Genomic DNA, 22,317 nt, shown 5'->3' with positions numbered 1-22,317 from the left:
ACAAACTTTGCTGATGAGCCAGGCTTAACGGCGATCAGTTTGCCGGGTGTTTTTGCCAGGCATTAAAAAAGCCTCCTCCAACTGCCTCAAGCCCCGCATGAGGCTGTCATCACCGCCGCCACACTCCACCTTGTTGCGAAGGCGAAGTATGTTTTGCGTTTCTCCAGTCTGTGGCGCCCCATGCATTCACGAGGGTGCCCATCAAACTACTCTGGCATCTTGGCCGTGAGGCGGCTATGCAGTTGCTTTGCCTCAGACAGGATCACATTGTCGTGTCGCGGCGGGGTCGATTGGGATCTCGAATTCGGCTCCCGACGTGCCGCTTTCTCTCCTAGCCACTGGATGGCGCTGCAGGCGCCCCAGTCCCAGAGCCGTGTATGGGGAGAGTTTGGCCAACAGGCGGAGCAAAGGCCGCCGCCAGCGCCGAATATTCCCCCCGCGCTTAGAGCGTAAACAAAATTTGTGACACAGCGTCGACCAATCAGGAGACCGCGACGTCAGAATATTGCAAACGACATTCAAAGTGTGAAATGGAGGCGTTCAATCTCGGCCTCTCTGCTCCATCTCACAAATGTCGGCAGTGAAGACAAAGGTACAGGCGCGTGAACCTAGCTCAGCAAAACGCTTTTGTTTGTACGTGAACTCGTGCATAGGAGCCACTTTCCAAAGCCACGCGCTCGTGCCCACGCCTTTCTCTGCACTGCTGATGTTGGCTTGTTAGAACAGCGTCCTGTGACTGGCAGAAAGAAAACAGCGCAAAAGGTGGGGCGCGTGAGCGTCTGGAGACGCGGTGTCCCGCTCGGCTCGTGCGCTGGCTTTGGCAGTGCTTTCTTTCACCGTCTCATCTGAGACGCTGTTTCTAGCAAGCTGGCCCTGGTTTGGAGCGCACGTTCGTTTATTCTACACTTGAATATTGGCGTGACGAAAACTCGCACGCACAAAGTTTTCAGTCACTGAGAGTTACACCTTTTAACTCTAGCGACGCTAAAACGGCTTGAATTACTCGTGTCACAAATTTAGAGCTCACGACCACCGCTAGGGGCTATTTCGCGGCCTGTGGTTGGCCCCGAGATGCTCGCCTATTCAAACCAATGTATGGCCAAACTCTCTCGATAAACGGCTCTGCCCAGTTCGGGCGAGTAAAAGGCTCCTCGCCCATCGATCGATATAGTCGGGGGACCGGGAGACAAAAGCCTCTTAGTTCCCCGAACGGAACCAAAAACAGGCAAGTGTGTGCGACCGGATCTAGGGTATTATTTTATTTATTTATTTATTGATTTCAAATACTGCCAACCCTTGCGGTTTATAGCAGGAGTGGATACAGTAATACATCAAACAAAATACAGGTGACACAAGAAATTATACATAGAACAGTCATTCTCACGGTGCAACTGCTCGTCAGCAAACCAGTTGATCAACTTTTCTTCAAATTCTTCAAACAGACGTGACGTCCGAAAAAACACTCGGGGGTAATCTGTTCCATTGTTCTATTGTTTTGACAAGAAATGAATATTTAAAAATGTCAATATTGGGCATAAATGGGTCAACTGACAATTGATTGTTTAGTCGTCGAGACCGTCTTCTAGGAGATCTGATATAAGTTTGCGTGTCAATATGAAGATATTTAAAATGCAACAAATAAAAAAACTTCAGCCGGGCAATTCTTCATCTTGACGCCAAGGAGGATAATTGGGCTTCCCTCAACAATGCCGAAACAGACTCGTGTCTATCGTATTTAGAAAAGATAAACCTTGCTGCTAGCCTTTGAGTGCGCTCCACTTTATCTCTTTGAGTTTGTGCGTAGGGGTCCCATATTACCGATGCATATTCCAATGTCAAGCGCACAAGAGTTTTCTAAACGTTGGTCCGGATATCGGAGTTTGTCCGTCTTAGAGATCGCCTCATAGAACAAAGTTTCCCATATGCTGAATTACATACGTTTGTAATGTGCGTATTCCAGCTGAGATCCCCCGAGATAGTAATACCAAGATACTTAATAGTGTTAGAACGTTGCAAAACTACACCATCTATTTCATACGAGAGCGTCAACGGAGACTTCTTTTTGGTTATGCTTAAGACACTAGTTTTATCAAAATTGATTCGCATATCCCATTTTTCGCACCAGTGAAATATAGTCGTCGAGGAGTCATTCAATAATTCTCGATCATGTACAGTTACTACGGGGATGTAAACCAAACAATCATCAGCAAACAAACGCACTTCTGCAGCTGGGTCGATATCTCGAGCGATATCGTTAACATAAACTAAAAACAAAACTGGCCCCAAAACAGATCCTCGGGGTACGCCAGACATGACCGGTAAAGCAGATGACGCATGACCGTCAATTTCAACGTACTATGTCCTATCGGATAAGTATGATTTAATCCAGAGAACCAAGTTCTTATCAACACCGAGAAGCAATAACTTTTCAGGTAACTTTGTACGCGTGACTCAGTCAAATGCTTTAGATAAGTCGATAGATACAACATCTACTTGGCCACAAACATTTAGCACTTTTCCAAACTGATGAGTTGATTCAAACAACTGGGTGATAGTCGATAGCTTCCTGCGAAAACCGTGTTGTTTATCATAAAAAAGGTTTCTGTCTTCTAGAAAATCAACGAGATGTTTATAAATGATGTGTTCGAGCATTTTGCAGGTTGTTGATGTCAACGATATTGGCCGGTAGTTTTGAACTTCAAGGTGGTTGCCCGATTTGTGAATGAGTACAACTTTGGAAATTAACCAATCCTTTGGTAAGCAACATGTATTTAGCGACTGTTGAAAGATAATGGTCAAAAAACGTGAAACCGGTTTGCAGTAACGCCTCAGGAATTCATTTGGGATTTTATCTGGTCCCGGTGATTTTTTTATGTCAATATTTAGTAGTAAGGCCCTCACTCCCTCGTAAGTAACTTAAATAGGCTGTGTTTGCAGACTGCGTTCGTTGTCAGTCAGGTCATTTACAGATGTGCCCGCTGAAAAAACCGAGTGAAAGTAGCTATTGAATTCATTTGCTACGGTAAGCGGATTATCGCATATAGCACCATCCACATAAACTTCTTTTATAACTTTCTGCTTAGGGGGCAGTTGTTGCCAAAACTTATGGGGCGACGTTTTTAAAATCATATTCATCGTATTTGCAAAGAAGCTAGTTTTGGAATCTTTGAGTTTCCTTTTCACATCACGGCTTAAAGAACTAATTACTAATAAGTTCCGGTGCTTACACAGTCTTGCGTTTTAATCTGCGCTTTAAGTGGATGATCTCACGTGTGACCCAAGGATTTGTCTTATTAATTTTTTTTATTCTCTGAGGAACATACGCTGTTAGACAGTAGTTTACTGCTTCCTTAAAGTGATTCCAGAGGCTTTCAACCTTAGCATCCTGGCGAAAAGAATCGAGAGAATAATCCAAATAATCTTAAGACAGTTGTGTCCTCAGCTTTTTCAAAGTTGTAAACGAGTGCCGTATTCTTTTTCTGTTTTAGAGCGCAGCTCTTAGGGGCCCGTTTCCGGCTTGAGCGGCGTCGCCGTCGCCGGTGGCGTCGCCGTCGGCGTCGCCGTCGGCGTAACCGCGCGGTGCATCATGGGAAATGTCCCATAATGCACCGCGCGAGCCCCCCACCGGGGTCACGTGACTTCGTGGGGGGGCACGTGACCCCCCCGAGGTCACGTGACCCCGGTGCATCATGGGAAATGTCCCATAATGCACCGCGCGAGCCCCCCACCGGGGTCACGTGACCTCGTGGGGGGCACGTGACCCCCCCCGAGGTCACGTGACCCTCCGAAGTCACGTGACTCCCCTGAGGTCACGTGACTCCCCTGAGGTCACGTGACCCCCGCCGATGTCGCGTGACCCCCAATGACGTCATCGTCACTGATGACGTCACCGGCATCCACATCGTCATCATCACTGATGACGTCACCGGCATCCACATCGTCATCGTCATCATCACTGATGACGTCACCGGCATCCACATCGTCATCGTCATCATCACTGATGACGTCACCGGCATCCGCATCGTCATCGTCATCATCACTGATGACGTTACCGACATCCGCATCGTCATCGTCATCATCACTGATGACGTCATCAGTGACGTCACTGATGTCGTCACCGGCATCCACATCGTCATCGTCATCGTCACTGATGACGTCACCGGCACCCGCATCGTCATCGTCATCATCACTGATGACGTCACCGTCATCCGCATCGTCATCGTCATCATCACTGATGACGTTACCGACATCCGCATCGTCATCGTCATCATCACTGATGACGTCACCGACATTCGCGTCGTCATCGTCATCATCATTGGTGAAGTCATCAGTGACGTCACTATGACGTCGTCGGTACCCGCATCGTGATCGTCAATGATGACGTCATAAGTGACCTCAGTGATGACATCATCGGCATTGGGGGTCACGTGACCCCCAAGGTCACGTGACCCCCCAAGGTCACGTGACCCCCCCCCTTGGTTAGTTTAGCCCCCCCCCCCCCCCCCCCCCCCCCCCCAGTGCCCTTCCCTCCTTTTCCTCAAGAGCTGCGCTCTAATTCGGCGTTACAGGGAGTTGTAAGCAGCTTTCACTTTTTTTGAGGTGGGCTATTTTGTGTGACCGTCACACGTACGAGCTTATGATCTGAAATCCCGTCTACAACAGACACCTCGTTTTCACGAAAGCACGTCAAAAGAAAGCAGAGATCTAAAATGGAATTTCGTGGCCCACTCGTTCTTATGGGTTCCCGGACTATTTGATCAAGGCCGTGTTTTAACAATATTTCTTACATGTAATCATCTTGTTTCCCACCTGACTCTTCGACAATTTTTTTTTCCATTCCAATTAATGAGGGTAATCACAAGACACGAGGCCTGGGGCCCTCCTTGTGTTTAACTCTGACTTTACGGGCGTTTAAATATTTATGTAATGTCGCGGGTATTTGTAGTTTAGATTAAGTGTTTTGTAGCGTTGTGTTTTATGTACCAATAAGCGGGGAGTGGAATCCCGCTCCCGTGAAACAACCAGGCTGGACTCGGGTTGTTAAAGGAGCTGTGCAACGATTTTAACGTTGAAAGAATTGGCGTCTTCTGCTTTCGATATTGTTCACCTTGTCACAAATGACAGAAAGCACACCTCCTTTCATCGAAATGTTGCGATTCCGCCACTTAATAGCGGGACAAAACTTAGAATATTCCCCCACCTGCAGCCGCGAGCGGCGGCCATGAGAAACACGCGGCGTGACGTCACTGGGGAATCTTGTAGAAAGATAGCAAGTTGTGCGAATACCTGCTCGATAAAAGGTAACTTTTCTATAAATCTTGTCGTTCCAGCATAGATATAAATGCTTCAAAACTCTGGTATCATCGACAAAACTGATTATACGGAGTTTTAATGGCGCCATCTATCCTAGGTCCACAAAACTATCAGCTCCATCTGCTACTGTGAACAGCCGCCAGAAGCCGGAGGGGAAGAGAGCCTAACCTCCTTGAGAGAGCCGGACGGGTATGGCCGGACCCGCAGGAGACTTTCCTCCTTTCACCACATTGTTCGCGCTGCGCCCGCCAGCGCGTCGTCACGCGGTCGCGAGTGGAGGAGTTCTCGCTGTTCACTGATGGCTCTAAAGAGAGAACTTTTCCGGAACCCCACGCCTACCCCCTCAACGTCACTGCGCACGTGACCCGGAAGACAACGTACAAGTTGAGAGGCGGCAAAAGCCTGGATCGTTTTCATTTTTTTTAATAAAAACTAGGGTATCCAGGCAAAATCTGTTTTTGTAGTTCACTTCAGAATTGTCAGGCATCAACTTCCACAATAATTTAAGCAAAGCCCTGAAATTGTTGCGCAGCTCCTTTAACGTACTACGTGGGAAAGCGAATCAGTGGCGGTACGCAAATTCCCACAAGTCGTGGGTACCTGTCGGGGTTCCTGATCTGACGGCTCTTCGTCTTCGCCCTGGCCACACACAAGGTCCACGATCTCTTATCCGTGACGGGAGCGACAACCGAGATGTCCTCATCCACAAGCGCAAACGAGTCAAAGTCGTTTTCGGGAGTTGCATTGAAAATGTCGTGCACGGTTCTGTAAAGGTCGTCACAGATCTATGTGTCATCCGCTGGCACATCGAGTATGCACGCGGAAGAAAAGCCGTTGACAGCGTTGATGCCGGGATGTTGAATTCTTTCGCAATTTCCAACTTCCGTCGACCACCTCTTTCCACTTCTCGGATCAGCTTGACTTTCTGTTCCAGGGTCAAACACTTCCGCATGGGCTTTGGCGGCGCCATCAGCAGTGAAGCAGGTTGCACGCAGCTACTGTACACGCAGCAGACGGGCTGTGCTGCCTTCGCAACGCAGAACACAATATCAAAGACGCTGCCTCGACGAGCATGCGATCCGTAAATGCAGCGTAGACTCAAGCTGGGAAACACGTGCATCGCGTGCGTCGTGACCAGGTCGACCACAGTACAGCCAAAGCTACAGAAGAAAGAGTGTATCCCGACCTGTTGAATAGGAAGGAAAGGAGGAACGAGAGAATTCCAGCACTTCTCCCTCGTTCCTCCTTTCTCTTGGTTGGCATACGCTCTCTCCCCTGTAGCTTTGGCTGTACTAAACGGTTAGTGAGACGGAGTTTTTCTTTTTTGTTTTTATAGATAACTTGGGACGGTGGTTTCCAAAGAGGTGGGTGCCGGCAGGGGATGCGCTTCCCTGACTTGATTCCGACAAGAACCGGGCCACAGGGATTGTGTGAGCTTTGAAGTGTCGGAACTGTCACTCAACGCGCTGCCGCATTCCTCTGCGCGCACAGAGCTCCCGAAGTGGCAATCTCCCGCCTTCTTTGCTCCCTTGACTTGACAAGTCGAAATCGAAGGGCAGGTGCGTTGCAGCTCCTAAGATGTGGGCGCGACAGACGCATGCAAGGCTCGTGCTCCGCGCTACTCGCGCATTTATAGCGGCGAAATGTGATATGCCTTTTGCAGCTAATGGCTTTTTGCACACATCTTGGAACGGTTGCGCTGGCTCACAGACTGTACATTCGGCGGATCGTCCTTCGTATCAAGCACCTCCGGCCGTCGATACACTTGGAAGAATCCGGTACAAAATGCATGCATTGAGATCGGGACTGCGTCAGACTTAAAAAAATGCGATAATTTGTAAAAAGTGATTTCATTATAACGAGGGATTCCTGTATGTTGAGCAGTTTTTTCGTGTTTCTCAGTGAAGGAGTCTCCGGGCTCTCGGTTTGAAAAACAGGATGAGAACAAAATTAATAACTTTCGAATTTCTTTTCCCAGAATACTTGGGGGAATGGTACAGCCGTGTCTGTCGGTGTGCTAAGCCATTTTTGAGGCAAATCAGCGACAATAAAAAATCGCTCCGACGGCACTTTAGTGTCTGCGTGCAGTGCCGTTGCTTGGCACTTGAATGCCTGGCAAGAGTGCCGTCGGATGGCGAAAAATGCATCGTCTGGTAATCATTTGCGCTGACTGCTGCTACCTATGCATGAAATCATTAGAATATATTGTGCAAAACTCATCAGCTCTGTAGCTGGTCCTTCACCCTTTTGATTTGCTACACAAATGGTGACTGGAGCCGCCGCACAAGTAATTTTATCCATTTTACTTGGTTCAGTTGTCCTGTAGCCGGTCCCAAAGACCTGACACAAAGTGCAGTCCACGAACCTTAGTCGGTACGAAGTGTTTCTGTCAAGATTATGCCAACGTATTTGTTGATGACGCCGGCGAGCCGATTGCCAGAATTCTAGAAAAAAATCAATACTGCTGATTATAGCTTCATTTTGTAGCCAAATTTTAGGGCTAAAGCTATAAATTACGGCGCAGCTGACTATTTTAAAACTTGAGTGAGCGGAGAAACTACTGCGTGAATACGGCAGCACAGCCCCAAAGTGCACAAAGTGTAGCATTGCAGAGACGAATGCTTTAAGCATGAATTCCGAACTGGAAGTAGTTTGCATCACAGTCTCGTGCAAGAACCTTATTCCACGTCTCAATATAAATTTGTCATACTTACTCCAACACATACCGATTACAAACATAAGTTAACCTCTATACTAGAGAAATGAAAACAAAATATTTTAATATTGGTTCGCGGATATTTTTGAAGAAGGTTGAGCAAAAGCAATTCCTACGAGCATTTATTTTGCGGTGGGCTTAATCGCCCCAGTGAAAGCTCGCTTTTCCGTGGCACCAGTTACCTCAAGGTCGAGCTTCTGGATTTACGTGCCTCCAGGCTGCAGCACTAGCGTTGCTCGTGTCTAGCTTCACTGCTTTGCGCCGGTGCTCTCGTTCTTAGCTCGGCTTGTTTGCCCAGCGAGGACGAAAATTCAGCTCACTATTATACGTGGTCCTTCTTCGGTCACGATTTTAGGTGTAATCCTAATGGACGCTAAATTACCCTGGGAGCAAGGAGCACGCTCCAAGGGTAGCTACTCGCACCGCATGGTCCAAGCAATCGTTCCGAAGTAAAGGTAGACCAAAGCAAATGACACATTGCAAGCATGTTATGTGTGCGTTGCAAGTGCGACACCTCATTTTAATGGGAAAGCCTTAACTGTCCCATAGAGCGAAGCCGGCGTTGTCTGTAGCAGCGAAAAGGGGCACCTAAATTCCGTCTGTAGCAGGGAAAACCGGCAGCTAAATTCCCATTGGCTGTGCAAAACGGCATCTTAAGTCCCATTGGCTGCGACGCGTCATATCAGATGCTTCGTCACAAAAGCCGGCGGGGTCGCTCAAGGTCAAAGTGGACGCGCTCCAGAAATAAAACACAAAGAAAAGCGCAGCAACACAGTTGCTGCGCTTTTCTTTTGCCGTGGGGCCGGCGGGGGTGCTGTGCAGTGCGGGTGCGTGATGTCACTGCCGGAGCACGGCGCCACGCCGACCTTCGCACTCCCGCTGCTGCCTCGCGCAGCGGCGCAGCAGTCACCAGCGAACCAGGGCGGTCTGCGCAGCACACTGCTGCACTCCCTGCCGGCGTTGCGGCTGCTTCTGGTGGCGTTGAATTGGACATTAATGCTTTCGCATTCACAACTCATAAGAAGTGCTTAGTTTTTCTCTGACGAGGGTAGAAAGTTGGGCAAGTTCGTGATTCATAATGATTAAAAAGCGCGACAAGATAACGGATACAGAAGACGACAGACACAGAGCTACTTACAACTGAACTTTATTTCCGCTGCAGCTCGGTATATATTACCGGCAACAACACAAACAAATTAGGGAGATATAAAATACACATCGTAAAAATCTTAGGAGCAACATAAAAAGGCTAAAATTCCTGCATCACTCATCGGCACAAACCCGAAACTAGTCATGCTTGGTCAAAAAACTGCAATTCTTTTTCGGATAATGATATGGAAGGTGTGCTGACACATTGCAGCCCTAATCTAGGAATTTCTCGAGCCTCGAGTATTTCCCTTGTGGTTTTGTTTCTGTTTTTGTTTAGTACTGTACAATCTGTAAAAATTGGAGTACAACCACAATCCCGGCAATGCACACCGTGGTGTCCTGATAGGACGGCGTAAGTAGTTGTGAGTAGCACTGTGTCCGCCGTCTTGTCGTGCTTTTTAATCATTATTTCCTCTGACTTTTTGTTATTTTCTACAAATTGTTTTTACAGTGGGGGCCACCTGTCGGTTGTGCGTGTAGCTACGTTTCGGGCATTAACATCATTCCCGGCCTTATGTTTCTTCTTCGGGTGTGCCGCAAGGCTCCTTACTTTGGGCCAATCTTTTTTAATGTATTTTTTAATGATTTTTTTATGATTTGAGCTCAATTGTGTGCAATTCGGTCATCTTGCAGATGATGTAAAGTTGTTTAGCCGGATCACATCCTTGGAAGACTGTCAAAAACTTACGGAGGATGTTAGGCGTGTGTGCAATTTGTGTCGTCAGAACATGCTAACGCTCAGTCTTTCTGAAACCACGATTATGTCTTTGTCTAGAAAGGTAGAATACAATAAACTTTTGTTACCAGATTGGCAATGATCCTCTGCGAAGAGTCGAGTGCACGCGCTATCTTGGTGTATACATAGACTCTTCGTTATACTTTACTGTACATGTTAATCAACTGCCTTATAAAGGACTCTTTGCGCAAGCTGGGAGTAATTTCTAGAATCACGCCTGAGTTCTCCACATCAACCTGTATTCTACGGTTATATTTCTCGTTAATCCGGGCCAAGTTGGAGTTTTTCTCTGCAGTCTGGAATTGTATTAGTTTTACGAGCCAAGAGGTGATTGAAAATGTTCAGAAGTGTTTTTTTTTTTCTAATTGTTTATGATCGTTACATTGGTCGTACTGTTTATTATTCTTATGCGAGACTCTTGGAAAGATGTAAATGCCCTACTTTGAGTTCTAGACGGCGTGAGCGCAATCTCGTTTTCCTGTATAAATCTATTCGTGGATTAATTGATTAATTGCCCAGATCTCACATCGACTATTAATATTCACGTTCTGAGTCGAGCTTTGCGGGTTTCTCCGACTTTACATGTTAATCACATCATCGAATCCAGTCCGGTGACCCATATTACACTTTTGCAATACCGTCGGTGGAGCAGATATTGATGTTTTTAACCGATATTTCATAGCTTTTAAGACTTTTGTAACTAACCTGTGAACATTTTGTTGTGCATCATTATCAAGGCATCAAGATGTCCGTGAGCACAGAAAATAAACAAATGAATGAATGAAATTCTGCTCGTTGTTTGGGTAATTGTGTAAAAAAATGATCTGAAACGACCTTTGCAAACAGAAATGGTTGACCTACATTGGGGTCTGTACGGCAAGCTGTTGATCGAGGCCTCTGCGGTGGAACCGGGCCGCGTCGAATCGGCTTTTGGAGAGGCCTGACCCTTTGGGAAACTTGCACGCAGCCCCAACGACACGGGAGTGCCGCCCGACGGAGTTTAAGTGCTCGGACCAGCGGCGCTGCCTCCCGGCGTCGTGGCGCTGCGACGGCGAGTCGGACTGTCAGGACGGCAGCGACGAGGCGGCCTGCAGTGCGACCACCTGCGCCCCGTGGCAGCTGCGCTGTCCCAGCGGCCGCTGCATCTTTCCCTCGTGGCGCTGCGACGGGGACCGCGACTGCCCTGACGGCAGCGATGAGGCCAACTGCAGTGCGTGCCCGCCCGTCCTTATTCTTGCGTACTCTCCCACTTCAAACCAAGTGGAAACGTTCATTATGCTTAACATTAGTACCGCCTGCAACCTAATTAAAATTGGCTATCGCTTCTAGAAAGCAATGGAAATACTTTTGCCACTTGACTGGAGCATAAATCATTTGACAACATTTTCGTGCAATGAAATGCATTTGTTAGGGGTGTGCGAATATTCAGTTTCAAATATGAATGGAACATTTTTATTATTTGATTTAAAAATTTCTTATTGGGCGCTTTGTGGATATTCGTCCGCAGTCGAATGTTCTGTTTGCACAGGAATCGAACCTGGGTCCACTGTGTGGTTTAAGAAAACATAGGATGCGTAAAAAATAGTCTTTCCTTTTTCATTCATAAAAAATAGCGAAAGAAAATTGCAGCAAAAAAAGGCAAAAACAAACAACGGCAGAGAAAAAAAAGAAAAAAAAAATGACCACATCTTCCTGTGCTGAATGATGTTGATTGGGGCGAAGCTCTGGTGGTGCTTGTCTGCGTAGACGCTGAGCCGCAGCATGCCGAGCCTTTAGTTCGTTTTCATCCATGTCAGAAAGAGAATGTGTGGTATGAAACGTGTGGAATGTGTGGTATGGAATTTGACCGAGTGCCCTCTCGTCTATAAATGTTGAGCCAATGCATGCAAAGTTTAACGCGATTATATACGCATTTGACCGCAGCGCCCTCTCCTGTATAGATGTTGAGCGGCCACATGCAACGTTTCATCCCTGACATCCCCAGCTCTTGAGTTCCTACCACATCTCAGGGCCCCCTACTCGTCCCGCAGTCGTGGCCGAGTGGTTAAGGCGATGGACTAGAAATCCATTGGGGTCTCCCCGCACAGGTTCGAACCCTGTCAACCGCACAAACATTTCTTTTCTTTTTTTTCATCATTTTTTTTTTTGCCTTACACGAGCACGTGAGCACGTGCTCGTGAGCTCATGAGCACGATCACGAGCAGCAGCAAGATCGATGTGAGCACAGACGCCGGACGGACAAGGCTAGACCCTTAGGAGCTTCGCCCCTAAAAACTTTCAGCCTTTCCACTCTGGGGAAGAAGGAAGACCAGCGAAGCTGTACTATGGTGGGAATGAAGTAATGGCCGGCCACAGGTCGGCAAGCCAGAGTGGAAAGGCTGGAAAGGTTGTCGCCATCTATGAGCGATGGTGGCAACCGGACAACCGGCAAGCCAGTTGCGTGGTTGCCGCCATTGCTTATAGATGGCGGTAGCTGTCCAGAGTTTCGTGTTATCATTTGTTTGCTGATGGTCACAATACTGGAGAAACTAGCCCTTAACAGCGCTGCTGTACAAATTCATGGCATAGCGTTAATTCCGTTGTGGACATGCTCGCTCAACCAGGAACGTTTTGCTTTTTTTTAAATTTTTATATTTGCAGTTAAGCGACACATCCTTCCTGGGATAGAAAAGCATTTTGGGCGGAGAGAGGCGACTCAACTGTCAACGAATGATTTTTTTTTTATTTATGGACTTTGAGAGAAGTCTGTTTTCGGGGGTTGCAGCTTATTGGCTCCCTAGAATACTATTTTGGTGCCTAATAAAGGTAGTTCCTGCGTTACTTAGTTTTAATGTAAAAGTACTTTCTAAGGTTTCTCACTTCCATTCATAAACCACTTTGAAATTAAAGTCTAGTGCTCGTGTCATTTAGCTTTGGACAAGCTTTTGAACCTTGCACGATTCTACTAGGTTCTTTTAGACCAAAGGCACAACAGTAGCTCCAACGATGCGAAAGTTTCATAATGGTCTCTAAAATTATTGCCGCTTTGTTTGTTAAATATTTACTAGGGGTGTGCGAATACTCGAATATACGAATTTGAATTGAATAGAAAGTTCCCGAATAATTCGATTCGCGAATCGAATTCCTAGTATTCGGTCACTCGAATATTCAATATATTCGGCCAAAGACACGCGGTCGCCGCGGAGCTGACAAAAAAAAGCCATTTTTCCCCCCGATGTAAGCGCCGTGATGTTAGACAAACCATGCGAAAAACAGCTCTTGGTCCTACCATTCCACAAAAATCTAACGCACAGGTTAGTAAAAAGAAAAGTAACGAGCGCCACAAACTTTATAGCACGAAGATTTACTCACGATCGTGATACAACCTACCCTTGAATCACAACCGAAACATCCCGTTTGCGCCGCTTCCAGAGAGGAATTGTTGGGAGGCCGAAATCCCGCGCCATGCCTAATTCTTTTCACGAGTAAAGCCCTTCGTTTCAAATTGAAGCAGCGATGTAAAACACACCTGCTGCACTCACAGAAATCGGCGACTGCACGATCACAGAAGGAAAACCACGTTAAACACGCCGATAAAACCAGCCGAGTTATCGTCTTATCGTCGTCGTTCTTTTGGAACCTCAAGCCACAAATTCTTATTCGGAAGGAAACGGAACGGGAAAATACTGTGCCTAGATTTGAGAGGGTTTCCAACCGTTCGATAGCCGCGTTTGAATTACGAACTGCGAGAAGGTGACGAAAAAACGAAAGCGTCGATCGGGATCGGGCACGCAGGCAGGGCAGGGAGAGTAGGCGTCGTCGCCCTTCTGCTTGCTCACCTTTTTCCTCGCGACAACACAACACATGCGCACTTACGACCAATCTGCACTGGAGCCGGCTCCGTGGTTTCAGTTTCGCTTGCTCCCTCTTTTAAATCAAGGCTCTCTAAAACAGGATAGATAGACGGAAAAATGGATGCATAGCGGCAGTTGGACGGTGTCTTGCGCCACCTAACCACGCCTTTTTTTTTTCTTACTTGAGACTATATTGTTTAAGCCTGTTTACTAAGATTTAACACCTATCTGTTTATTTACGTGAAATAAAATCCCGGGTGCCCTTTTTTTTCCTTAAAATGAAAACCAAATACCAAAAATAAAAACCAAAACCCTTTCTGAGATATGCAAACATTTATAAAAAAAGTTGCGGTGTTAGGTTGGGCTTAAAAAAGGCATGCGTGGCTGTAACTTTGGGTTTTTTGTGACGTTTAGGGAAGATAGATTATATTTGTGCCATAAAATTGGATCTTTAGTGGCCAACATCCAACAGCAACTGCTTTTATTTAATTTTTTTTTTTTCACCAGAATTTTTTTACATTTTAGCTTTTGTTCTCCACAAGATGCATATTCTGCAACAGGTGCATACTCTGCACATATAATAATCTCATTCGCAGCACACTTTGAAGAATTCCCACAAATAAAATCACTATTCGATATTCGATTCGATATTCGGCTTTTTTTTCTTGATTCGATTCGGTATTCGATTCGAAAACTACTATTCGGTATTCGCACACCCCTAATATTTACCCAATATTCTAAATCGCTTTTTTGCATTAATCATATTCGTTTTAGAACATTTTTGTATTTGAACGGCTCTCGTATCTGTTCGTCTCCTAGAATATTTTTTGAGAATTCCTTACACAGCATTTTGCACTCGTCTCATACAGAGTCTTTGTTTTCCCGAGTGATTTTGGACGGGCAGCCAAGTCGAGAGTACCACAGTGTGCCGGCATCCGCGGTTTATCATTTCGTTCACCACCGAGATTTTGCGGGATCGTTTTAGTTGTGGAAATTGGAATCAGAAGGCAAAGTTTAGCAAAAGGCGGTCGCCACTGGTGGGTGGAGGGGCAATTAAGGTGGAGCTGTTTCGTCTTGAGGCCGCTCTGGACAGCTCCACTATTACAAATCAGTCGCAAAAGTATAGTCGTCATCGTGGGGCAAACTTTTGGAATGACCGACGCCATAAAGTAAGTCCTAAGTATAAAATTTAAAAGCGCTAACAAAGACGAGGACAAAAAAGGAAGGCGAACAGGACGAGCGCTTCCAGTGCGCTCGTCCTGTTCGCCTTCCTTTTTTGTCCTCGTCTTTGTTAGTACTTTTAAATTTGTTATCATGAACCAACTCACCCGCTTCGCCACTTTGGTTAAGTCCTAAGGTACGGTCCATTTTAGCCGAGTTGAATCTATCGCGACGACAAAAACGACGGACGAGTGGTTGCTCGGAAACGTTTGGCGTCCGGAAAACCCGAGACTTAGGTACGGCCGGTCGGGGCGAGGGCACGATGGGGCCGTCGCTCGAGGTGCTCGACGGAGGGCTGAGAGGCGCGTCCATGCAGCAGCGACGTCCACCCCTGGCGCCCCGAGCAGCAGCAGCAGCACGCCCCCCACGTCCCCCCATGCCTGCGGGGCCGAGCGGTTCCAGTGCGGGGACGGCGCCTGCATCCTGGCGGGCTGGCAGTGCGACGGGGTCCCCGACTGCCTGGACGGCTCCGACGAGGCCCAGTGCAGTGAGCCTCCCTTCCTCTGTCCTCCAAAGACAAGCTCCGACTGGTGTGTTTCCAGCTTTGGGAAAGACAAATGCAGGAATGCATTTCGGCGGGGCTGCAATGCGGACCCGGAGATACATTGTGATCAAAACATTATTTTGGATGTTGTCACGCAGTCCTTAGTGTGTACGAAGAACAAAAAAAAAAGCTCGAGGCACACCTAAGCACTTCTTATGAGTTGTGAATGGGAAAGCATGCAAGCCGCTCGTCCACTCCCCTTGTCTCCTGCGTTCCTTTCATCACTGGTCAGCGCGATTGCTCGCCTGGACACGCTGACCTTGGACTTTTTATGTTATTGGCGCGCTGATGGACACGCAGCACCATGGGGTGAGCAGTTGTAGAAACTGAGAAGCGCAGCGGCCAATGGGATCCCCGTCAACGCGCGCCAACCAATGGAACCGAGGGCGATCGCGGAAACTAGGGGCCGTTTTCGCGCTTCGAACTGATGACGTCAGCTCGTTTCATGAGACAGGTAATGCATTAAAAGAAGCTTCATCTAGAATACGAGATTTTGTTTTTAAACCGGTTTGTGAGCACTCGCTGCATCTCGGAGCCTGAATTAAGCTGAAATCAAATTTGCCCCAGAATTAACATCTTGTATTTTGGAAAAAATTCCATTGGAGGGCACTGGAACCCACTACCTCGAGATCCTTACGCTTTTTATATTTTTATGTACTGCACCAAAGGGAAAGCTCGTGAGGCAGTGTTTATTAAGGGGAGACCCTGGTCTTGATTAACACAAAGTATGAAACAGTTATTTTCTATAATCGTTTCTTTTTTCTAAGAAACAACAGCGAGTGCATATTTTATAGTTACATTGATTCAAAGTTTCATATTCAGGTTGTTTGCAAGCATGATTTGAAAAACACTTGCTGTTTTTTTTTGTTTGTTTTTTTCAGAATTAATTGTTTTCTCACAAACGGAGCTTTGCCCACGGTATCTTTTAAGCTAAAATTTTCATCCCAATACTTTTTCAGGGTTTCATACAAATTTTAAGATAGGAAAAACCAAAAAAATATTTTGAGTTTCTGAAAGTTTTTTTTTTGTTCTTTTCTGTTATAATAAAGCTACCATAAAACTTTTTTACTGTACTCGGTTTCTAATTGACGCAAAATTAGCAACAAAATAATTATTCCACTCACAAACGCAACCAAAAGTGCACAAAACCAAATTTGTTCAAACTTTTATAATTGTACCTAAATTACTTTTACACTGTTTCCTTATACAGATATGATTCCTGAACATCAACTCTATCTTTTAGGGCAGTACTACGTATAATAAAAAGCATGGCCACCGTCTTTTATCTTTCTCGTTTTACAGCGAAGATGTTTATGGCTTGGGTTCTGTGGATTTTTCGTGTGCGTCAACAAAAGCTCTACGCTCTCACCGCTGCACGCGTAGGCCTTCCCCGTATAAAAGATTCAAAGTAAATAACCGGCACATCAGGGTGTCTGCCAACCGGGAATTCTCAGGGATTTTGAATAGTCTGGAAAAACTCGGGGAATTTGTGCTTCTATCAGGGAATTTTTTTTTTTTTGTTTTAGTTTAAATGTGGCACACATGGACTCTCACAGTCCAAAATTCTCCAGATATCAATGGAATGGGCCAAACATACAGTTGAGCCCGGTTATATCACACCCGTGTATTTCTAATTACAGTTTAGGGGGTAAAAGCGCTAAAAACGACGGACGAGTAAGAGAAACACACACTACAGAGCGCTCTGTGGTGTGTGTTTCTCCTACTCGTCTGTCGTTTTTAGCGCTTTTAACCCCTAAACATGTTCAACCAACTAGCCCAAATCAAAAACCGTTCTAATTACAGTGTAGACCGCATATAACGTATGTCGCGGGAGTCGCAAAAATCCGCACTATAAGCGGTACCGCGCTATAACGAGAACATCAATTTTTCAGGCCAAAATACATGCCATGAGACAACTTACCTTTGTAAAACAATTTATTTTATATTAGACGAAAAATAAAGCTTAGTTTGAGGAAAGTCTTTATTTCACCAGACTAGTGCACTTCTCTCTCAAGTGTGTCACACATTTTGAAAGAAATGAGTGACTTTTGCCTGGCGCAGCCTTTTAACGGCGTCGCGGGTTGCGGACGGACGTTGCGAGCGTTCAGGATTGCTAACCCTAATCACTTTTCTCCGGTGATGAAAACGCGTGAAAATTCGCATCCTTTATACGGTACGCGCCAGTAATCCCTTCAACTTGAGCACACGCATGAAATGCTCCAAATAAGAAATCTGGGAGATGCTCGAAAACACAAATGCTTCGAAAGCACCACTGTGGTCGAAGTAAACAAACACGACGACATGGGCGTTTCTGCCGTCTTGAGAGTGCCGCCACGACATCGCCGCACGAGTAGGTGGATCTTCCCTTCTAGTACGTGCTGGGTTATCATGGTGACACACAACGAAACTTCACAGTCAAGGATAGCGCTTTTACGCGAAACGATGAGCTTCCGCCACGCCGTCTACGTTGACGGTAACAACCGACGCCATGTTTGCGGATAGAAGCAGCCGGCCCGCGACCGGCATGCAACGCGCGCGAACACTTCTCGACTTGCGATTGGTCTGTCGTTGTTTCCAACGCAGCGAAGGGACGCACGCACGTGAACGACATGTGCGTGCGTCTCTCCGTCGCTATGGCACCTGAAGCCTCTCTCTTCGTTTCTCCTCACTTCTTCGAGCAACCTTCTTGTCCCGCGAGTGCCGCTTGCGGCTCGTGCCGTTATCTATTGTCGCACAGGGAAGCGTGCTCGCTGCGCCGGTCAGTTGGCGCGGTCGCACCGACTGACCGCAGAAACCGCACTATAACCGGTATTTCCCTTCGCGCGCCTGCATTTTAAGCGGTATGTAATTACATGGAGTTCTGTGAGAGGCGAACCGGTGGTTTAAAAAAGCCGCGTTATACCCGGTCCTGCACTATAAGCGGTTACGTTGTAAGTGGTCTATACTGTATTGTTTATATGAAACAGTCCAAACATCCCCTAGAAAATCACATTGTTTTTCTGTATCGAACGTGCCCATAACTAACGAACGAAGATGAAGCACGGCCGTCCTTCGCTTCTCCCGGGGTCGGATTGTGCTGGCGGGGAGCACATAGCTCGGTCGCGGGGCTGGCAGGGGATATGGGGATACGCAGCGAAAAAGCAATTGTATAAAAAAAAATTACCGCATCTCCACGTGGTGAATGATGTTGATTGGGGCGAAGCTCTGGTGGTGCTGATGATTCTGATTTTTTCTTATTGCTCATAGGTAGTGCTGAGTTCCGAATTGCGTTTCGACTTCATTATTACTGCTTCATGGTCGGTGAAATGCAGAGCCAGTGGTTCTTCTAGCGGATCAGCTTGGATCCGCATCTCCACTGCTTAAAGGGGTACTCCACCGATTTTTTGAGCTACCTTAACTAACTATATTTTCTGACTCCCCGGCCTTTACTCTCTCCGGTATGCTATTTAGAATCGCGAAATTCATAATAGGTATTGCGAAATCGGCAAATGAAAATGATGCAAAAACCAACATTTAAATATACGCGCACTTTTCAGTGCCGTGACGTCAGTGGCAGGCAGGCTTGCCAGTCGACCAAGCAGTTTAAGAAATAGAATATGCCAATCATTTGTTCCGTGCTGGAGCGCGGGTACTGCAGCGAGCTTCCCAAGAATTTATTTGACACCATGAAACTGCTTCGAATCAGTTTAAAACAAAATCTACAGCCCAAAGAGTGAACCCCTGCCTTCCACTGACGTCACTTTTTCATTGTTGCCAGTAGAGACTTCGAGCTTGAAAAACACGGTGAGAACCAAAACTGTAAATTCAATAACTTTGCAAAAAAACAATATTTTGACCTAATATTTGGGATACTATTTTCACAATGTTTGTTGGTTAGTTTAGCAAAATTTCAAGCAAATTGGAGACAATGAAAAAACCAGTGGAGTATCCCTTTAAAGGGATACTACAACGAAATTTCGGCGCTCATTTTTTGGTCTATATGTGTTCAAAAAAGCAACATCACATCGAACATGCCAATATCTTGTTAAAAAGGTCACGAAAAGGAATTTTAAAACGAATTAAACGATTAGTAAAGAGCACCTGGTGGATGTCGCTAACGCCTCGCTTGTAATGCCCGTCTAGGAACCTTGAAAGCTAGTGACGGAGGTTGTCTCGCCTCCGGCCAAGACGAGAGAAGAGGGGAAGGAGGAACTCCCCTCTTCCCGAGAAGGCCTTTTGTGTGTCGCAGAAGTCGCTATTGTCCCCCTACAAGATTATAGAAGATTAACCCGTCACTCAAAATTCGTACAAAAGCAGCCGCTTCGGTGGCTGGAACGACTAGGCCATCCTCTCGACGTCAGCCTCGCTGTAGCTTTGCTCGTCTTGAGACGACCTACATCACGATTGCGTTGGATGTCACGTGGTCTCCGCTGGGCCTTCTCCGAGCGCTTGCCAGAGTGGGCCGTTTATAACGAAAAATACAGCCACCAGGCTCAAAATACAAACGTGCGATTGTCATTTCCGGATATTGTGGATCATATTCAACCTACTTTTGAACACGACGGGAATATTTCAAATTTCGTTGAAGTATCCCTTTAAGTCAACGGTCCATGTCAGAAAGAGAATGTGTGGTATGGATCGTGGTTATATACGCAGTTGAGCATTTGACCGCAGTGCCCTCTCGTCTATAAACGTTGAGCCAATGCATGCAAAGTTTAACGCGATTATATACGCATTTGACCGCAGCGCCCTCTCTTGTATAGATGTTGAGCGGCTACATGCGACGTTTCATCCATGACAGAAACCCCAGCTCTTGAGTTACTACCACATCTCAGAGCCCCCTACCCGTCCCGCAGTCGTGGCCGAGTGGTTAAGGCGATGGACTAGAAATTCATTAGGATCTCCCCGCACAGGTTCGAATCCTGTCGACTGCGCAAACATTTTTGTTTTTATATTGGCACGGACGCCGGAAGGACGGACGGACAAGGCTAGAGCCTATGGAGCTTCGCCCCTAATATAAAAACAACCAGTGAAAACAAAAAAGTGGAGGATAGCAAGGGGAAGGGCACCCATGCGTGTAGGGAGGGCAGGGAGTGCCTGCTGTTGGAGCAGTCACATGCAATCTTTTCCCCGAACACCACTGTCGCTGTGCGACTGTTTCCAGCTTGAGCGGCGTCACCGTTGGCGTAACTGTGACTTCACGTGACCCCCCCTCAGGTCACGTGACCCCCCTGAGGTTACGTGGCCCCCCTGAGGTCACTTGACTCCCCTGTCACCTGACCCCCCCCTGAGGTCACATGACCTCACGGGGGGTCACGTAAACCTTAGTTTACCTTTTATATTTTATTCGCTATGAATTTTACTAACCACTCCGTTCTGTTTTCTTTTTGAACCTGATAAAAGTTACTCGTTACCATTAAAACTGTATCATGTTGCTTTTTTTATTTTATAACATGCTTTTTAGAGAGTGACAGCATCTGGCAACATGGTGTCAGCCCATCTTGACCTAAAACAAAGTTCTGTGTCACTCGGGGAATTTCACAAAAGTACTCAGGGAAAACCTGGAAAACTCGAGGAATTTGAAAATGTCAACTTGGTAGACACCCTGGTGCGGTACATGGAGCACAATTCCCTGCATTCTCCTTGATGCTTGGTTAATTTAGCAGTTAGTTTTTTCAGTAGATTAGTTATCAGTAGGCACCACTTTCAAGATCAATAGACCCTCAGGTAGATAATAAAGGTTTCTCGTAGATTTGCCGCTGTGCAACCCGCGTCGGCCATGTCTACGCTCGCACCGCCCCCTCTTTGTCGTCGTTCCAAGCGCTTGCGTGCCCAGTTTCCTTCCGCTCTCCCGAGTGGCGGTCCCAAGGGGCTTGTTTAGTTTCCTCCGGCTCCTCCGGGTGGCCATAGTCGCCCACGCGAAATAATGACCAGTGATCGAGACAACAATAAATGTGTCCGCATACCTTTCGTCCCGATGACCACCAATCGAGACAGTAAACGTGTTCGTACCTTTGTTCAAAATTCTGTGTCATGTCTGTGTCGTCTGCTAAGCAGCTTCGCTGGTCATCCACCTTCCCAGAGTGAGATGGCTCATGATTTTTCTCAGAAGACATTTCTTGTCACATGGCTCGCTCGTGCAGGGGATATCTTGAAAGCTATTAATCTGATTTCACCTCTGTTTGCTGTAATATATTCTAAAAAGAGAAATAACGGTGGGTAAACTATTGGATTATCAATATATGACTCATAGCTTTTGCCACACTGACATAAGAGCTTTGTGAAAATTAAGATCTAAGTTGCACAAAACCATTTTGCGTCAAAACTTAATGAGGCTAGAAAATAAACCGGTAGTTTCACCCCCTGGCGTATCTTGGGGCATTATACATCAAGTTTTATCACGATGCAGTATGTTATTGGATTTGAGGAGCTTGCATAAACCAGCGACATGCAAAACCTTCTAACTTACAAACATGATTGGAAAGGCTTCAAACTTGGTACTTCCTTAACAAAAAGTGGCTGTAAATTTCATTAGCCTTGTGCTGCATAGTACTTAAGGGAAGATGCTACCTGAAGACCCTTTTTATTTAATATAAATCCTAGGATAATGAAACTTTACATGCTTATAGGGTTTTTTCTCCTCTTTTCAAAACAGTCATTAGTTCTGACATAGCTCCTATACTTTGCGTCCACACCCCATACAATTACAAAAAATAGGTGTTTTTGTGCACAACTTTTTTCATACAGTATAGACCACTTACAACGTAACCGCTTATAGTGCAGGACCGGGTATAACGTGGCTTTTTTAAACCACCGGTTCGGCTCC

At 46.4% G+C, this 22,317-nt stretch overlaps 1 protein-coding gene across 1 annotated transcript in view; it reads left to right on the top strand.

Moving 5' to 3' along the window:
• LOC8025626 (sortilin-related receptor) overlaps window positions 1-22,317 on the top strand; it is a 286,962-nt gene that overhangs the window by 147,283 nt on the left and 117,362 nt on the right. The window contains exons 23-24 of the mRNA XM_029971324.3: window positions 10,882-11,124; window positions 15,285-15,455. Of these exons, the coding sequence (XP_029827184.2) occupies window positions 10,882-11,124; window positions 15,285-15,455 (414 nt within the window). The remainder of the gene's footprint in view (window positions 1-10,881; window positions 11,125-15,284; window positions 15,456-22,317) is intronic.

This window comes from Ixodes scapularis, unplaced genomic scaffold (assembly GCF_016920785.2).
Source record: "Ixodes scapularis isolate PalLabHiFi unplaced genomic scaffold, ASM1692078v2 PGA_scaffold0__279_contigs__length_252992795, whole genome shotgun sequence".
In the NCBI taxonomy this organism is placed as follows: Eukaryota; Metazoa; Arthropoda; class Arachnida; order Ixodida; family Ixodidae; genus Ixodes; species Ixodes scapularis.
The sequence above is the reverse complement of the archived record's forward strand: the minus strand, read 5'-3'. Positions and strand labels throughout refer to the sequence as shown.